This window comes from Gadus morhua, chromosome 23, assembly GCF_902167405.1.
Source record: "Gadus morhua chromosome 23, gadMor3.0, whole genome shotgun sequence".
In the NCBI taxonomy this organism is placed as follows: Eukaryota; Metazoa; Chordata; class Actinopteri; order Gadiformes; family Gadidae; genus Gadus; species Gadus morhua.
Genome location: NC_044070.1, coordinates 4789146 through 4794145, shown reverse-complemented (window position 1 = coordinate 4794145; position 5000 = coordinate 4789146). Strand labels below are relative to the sequence as shown.

At 45.7% G+C, this 5000-nt stretch overlaps 1 protein-coding gene across 2 annotated transcripts in view; it reads left to right on the top strand.

Annotated features, from left to right (window-relative positions):
• The window catches only part of LOC115537086 (melanoma receptor tyrosine-protein kinase), a 45586-nt gene that overhangs the window by 36428 nt on the left and 4158 nt on the right, over positions 1-5000 (top strand). For both annotated transcript variants that reach the window (XM_030348730.1, XM_030348729.1), the window contains exons 18-23: positions 615-737; positions 1267-1365; positions 1871-2056; positions 3855-4010; positions 4156-4231; positions 4744-4890. In XM_030348730.1, coding sequence (XP_030204590.1) covers positions 615-737; positions 1267-1365; positions 1871-2056; positions 3855-4010; positions 4156-4231; positions 4744-4890 — 787 coding nt within the window. The remainder of the gene's footprint in view (positions 1-614; positions 738-1266; positions 1366-1870; positions 2057-3854; positions 4011-4155; positions 4232-4743; positions 4891-5000) is intronic.

Genomic DNA, 5000 nt, shown 5'->3' with positions numbered 1-5000 from the left:
AAAGTATAAGGTTGGGAAATACTGCACATAAATAAATACAAAATATAGTACTGCCGTGTTCTTTTTGGAAAAAGTCTGCCGAATCAGGATCGCTTTAACTCACTTTATTTGGTAATGTTTTTGACTTGTCTCTATGAAGCAAAAGGAGGGGAATTGTATGGACACCCGTGGAGATACACTTCGTTAGATAGTGGGGCATCTGAAGGATGCGTTACTGGAGCGGTCTAGCCCCCTGGGCTATGTGTTGTGACTTATCTACTGGGCAGGCGTGGACTCAGTTATGTGCTCTGATTGGCTAAGCATGGTGCTGAACTCCCACCCCCCTGGATATCCGTATGTGTCTTTATGCTGTCCCTTGCCTCTTTTAATTGGCAAGGGCATATGTGGCCTGTTGGTATGAATGTGTGAATTATGTTACAGTACAGTGAAATACCTAATTGATATAGACAGGTACAACCACTTGTTAACTAATGTGTACATTAGTATATACATAAGTTAACTGTTAATTAACTGTTAGCTAATGCTTCTTACTGTATTAACTAATGTTATTTAATGGTTGATTTATGTACTCTCATTGTAAAGTGCTATAATGTGTGTGTGTGTGTGTGTGTCAGCTGGTGGAGCCCGTGACCCCCAGTGGGGAGGCCCCCAACCAGGCCCTGCTGAGGATCCTGAAGGAGACGGAGATCAAGAAGGTCCGGGTCCTTGGCTCAGGGGCCTTCGGGACCGTCTTCAAGGTCTGCCTGGTTCCTGTGGAGGAGCACCTTTATATATATAAATGTGTGGCTGTGTGCTTGTGTGTGTGTGTGTGTGTGTGTGTGTGTGTGTGTGTGTGTGTGTGTGTGTGTGTGTGTGTGTGTGTGTGTGTGTGTGTGTGTGTGTGTGTGTGTGTGTGTGTGTGTGTGCGTGTGTGTGTGTGTGTGTGTGTACTTGTGTGTATGAGTTGTGTGTGTGTGTGTGTGTGTGTGTGTGATCATGCATGTCTGTGTGTGTGGGGGGGATTTTGTGTGCTTGTGTGTATGATACTGCTGTTGTTTGTGTGCATTTGTGAATGTGTGTGTGTGTGTGTGTGTGTGTGTGTGTGTGTGTGTGTGTGTGTGTGTGTGTGTGTTATGAGTGTACGTATGGCAGTATATTTGTGCGTTGGTGTGTGTGTGTGTTTATTTGTGTTTGTTTGTGTGTGTGTGTGTGTGTGTGTGTGTGTGTGTGAGTGCGTCTGTCTGTGTTTATGATCATGCGTGTGTGTGTGTGTGTGTGTGTGTGCAGGGTCTGTGGATTCCCGATGGAGAGAACGTGAGGATCCCGGTGGCCATCAAGGTTCTCCGAGAGGCAACATCTCAGAAAGCCAACAAAGAGATCCTGGATGTGAGACCGTTCTTCTGTTTCATTATCTGTGTTGTTCTCCATGTCTACCAAACGGTATCAATACAGCATGGAAGGCACACCTTTCTGTGAGGGGTTCCTGGGTTCCCACCCTGTGCACGTGGGTTACCGCCAGGTGCCTTTCACACCAAAAGACGTCCATGTTGGGTTAATACTGCTGCCCGTACCCCATGGTTAAAGGCTCCTGGTGTTCTAGTGATGGTTAAATGATCCTAGTGCTGAATGATGCTATTAACATGAGATCACATGTCCCGCATATTTCTTATGCAACGACAAACAAAGAACTTCTCCTTCTTGTTGCTATCGTGTAGGTTATTACTCAACTCTGTGTTTGTCTTCTGTCTGTGTATGTCTGCCGTGTGCAATGGACGTGTGCGTGTGCATCTGTGTACGAATGTATTTACGTGTGTGTGTGTGTGTGTGTTCGTCGGTGTGTGTGCGTGTGCGTGTGCGTGTGTGTGTGTGTGTGTGTGTGGCGGACCCCCAGGAGGCCTATGTGATGGCCAGCGTGGACCACCCTCACGTGTGCCGCCTGCTGGGGATCTGCCTGACCTCGTCGGTGCAGCTGGTCACCCAGCTGATGCCCTGCGGCTGCCTGCTGGACTACGTCCGCCACCACCGGGAGCACATCGGCTCCCAGTGGCTGCTCAACTGGTGTGTTCAGATCGCCAAGGTAACACATAACTCCAGGACCAATCAAAGTTCACCTGCGAGATATAGAAACCGACACTAAAAGACGACTCATCACGGGAATGGGGGCCGCAGTAGCTCAGGAGGTAGAGCGGGTTAACTTGTAACCGGAAGGTTGCTGGTTTGAGTGTCGAGGTGTCCCTGAGCAAGATGCCTCACTCTGACTGCTCCTGGCGAGCTGGCTGTCGCCCTGCGTGGTTGACTCCGCCGTCGGTGTGTGAATGTGTGAATGAATGGTTGTAAGTCGCTGTTGATAAAAGCGTCTGTAAATCCTCTATATGTAATTTCGATGCAAATTCCTCTCCAACGATATTTGTCTGGGAACAATATAAATCTACAACTAATGTTTTATTTGCTGCTCCAGCGGACATTTAGTATGGGGCGGGTTTGATACTATGACTGTATCGTGGAGTGCCCCAAGGAACAACATAAACAACCAAGATGACACTGAGGTATTACCTGTTTTGTTGCTCTGATTGGTTGTAGGTCAATCCAATTTTCTCCAAAGGGATTCTGGTATGACCTTGTTGATAACAACCTTTTGAAATCTAAAATGTACGGCGAGGTTCCAGAGTAACACAAACGTGCGAATAAGTCTGGTGTGTTATAGCACCGTTTTTTCTGTTATCAATTAATACTTTCACATTTCTTTTATCAACCGTCATATATCAGTCACATCCAGAGTGACAGTACAGTGTTTTGTTCTTGTTAGATAAAGGTAATTGAGGAACTTCAGTAGATTACGGTAGTTTGCGCAGAGATGCCTACAGGTAGACTGCGGTCAATGGGACTCTAACCCAGAACATTTAGGCTAGTAATCAAAGTCCAACCACTCCTCAAGCTGCTGGTCGGGGTGTCATAGCCCTCCTTCTCTCCTGACCACCTGGATTAATATGGGAAGAGTAAATTATTAAATATCAATGCATGAAGATGTTTTCAACATCCTCCAGGGGGCTGCTTACTAAAATCAATAACTCATCGTGTAATAATTGTTTTCACATTGACCTCAATTTCTTATTCGTCCTTGGCCCTCTCCGTTGCTCCTCCTCAACCGCCCTATCTGTAACCCCCCTGTATCTGTGTATCTGTGTTGTTCTATTTTCCCAGCCTTGGGCCTCCTCTGGGTCAGAGCAGGCTGCTATTTAATAGGATAGTGCACTAAGCCTGTTGTGGCCACTCCTGCAAACAATGTGTGCGTTTGTGTGTGTGAGCGCGTACTGCACATGTGTATGCATTTGTGTGTGATTGTGTGTCTCTGTGTGTCCGTGTGTGTGTGTGATCTAAAGCTTTAAAAAATTATAAGAAAACATGAATCTTAATGTCCTCAGGCTGTTCTGTTCTATAGTGTTGTGCTTGGAGTGAAGCCAGAATATTTGAAAGTCCCGGCAATTTAATTACAACTCACAGATCATTTGATATATATTATATATTTTCTCTTTTTTTCATTGTTTTGTTATTTTTTATGTATATTTTATAATTTGTTGTGAGTGGCTTTGAGCACTTGAAAAACTGCTCGACAAACACAATCTATTATTATGGATTAATTTATCCTATACATTAAGTTTATCACAAACACATTGGTGTCAATCAGCAACAACATCTACATATGTTGAAAAAAGAGGAAAGAAATATTGACAAATATATTGTGTATCCTGTACAATATAAACACTACAGAATATCTATATATTCCTAACCCTATATAATATACAATTTGCGCACTATACAATCCAATCCATGTTGTGTCCACTGTGTGATGTGCAGTGAACTGTGTCCCCCTCCAGGGGATGGGCTACCTCGAAGAGCGCCACCTGGTGCACCGGGACCTGGCCGCACGCAACGTCCTGGTGAAGACCCCCCAGCACGTCAAGATCACTGACTTTGGCCTCGCTAGGCTGCTGGCCGCCGACGAGAAGGAGTACCACGCCGACGGAGGGAAGGTGGGTGGGGGAGAGAGAGGGAGAGACAGAGAGAGAGAGAGAGAGAGAGAGAGAGAGAGAGAGAGAGAGAGAGAGAGAGAGAGAGAGAGAGAGAGATGTACACAGACTGACCTAACACACGTGCCATCCACTCTCTCTCCTCTAGGTTCCTATCAAGTGGATGGCCCTGGAGTCCATCGTCCAGTGGACCTACACGCACCAGAGTGATGTGTGGAGCTACGGTGGGTCTTACTGGGAGCTAGGGTCAGGAGGTGGCCATCATTAGAGCCATTCATCTTCAGAGTGTTTTCAGTGTCAACCTCTTTTAAGATCACCTGTGTGATTCCAGGTAATTTTTATCATAAAATATTTTATCACTTATTATATATAAGTATATGATTATTGTTTTTTGTCTTTTAATGATTTTCCTTTAAATTAAATTTACCATGTGAATCATGTCTGTGTAGAGACCCGATTTTTTTTGATGGGTCCTGTGTTAAAAAAAGACCAAGAGGTAGATATAAAAATAAATAAATATAATGCAACTGCACATTTGTCTAGTGTATGTTGGGGTGGGTTTAACTTTGCGGGGGGAGAGATAGGGTTGGAGAGAGAAAGTACAGTAACGATGACAACAGCCAGACAACAACAACGATATGATTTGAGTGTCAAATCTTGTAAAGACATGAAGAAGAAGCATCTCTTGGTCATCCAGCTGTTGGTGGGGTAGTGCTGACGACTCACTGTGATGTAGGTGTGACCATGTGGGAGCTGATGACCTTTGGCTCCCGGCCCTACGAGAGCATCCCGGCCAGCGAGATCTCCTCCATCCTGGAGAGAGGAGACCGCCTCCCCCAGCCGCCCATCTGCACCATCGACGTCTACATGATCATGGTCAAATGTAGGGCGAGAGAGAGGGAGAGAGAGAGGGAGAGAGAGAGAGAGAGAGAAGGAGAGAGAGAGAGAGAGAGAGAGAGAGAGAGAGAGAGAGAGAGAGAGAGAGAGAGAGAG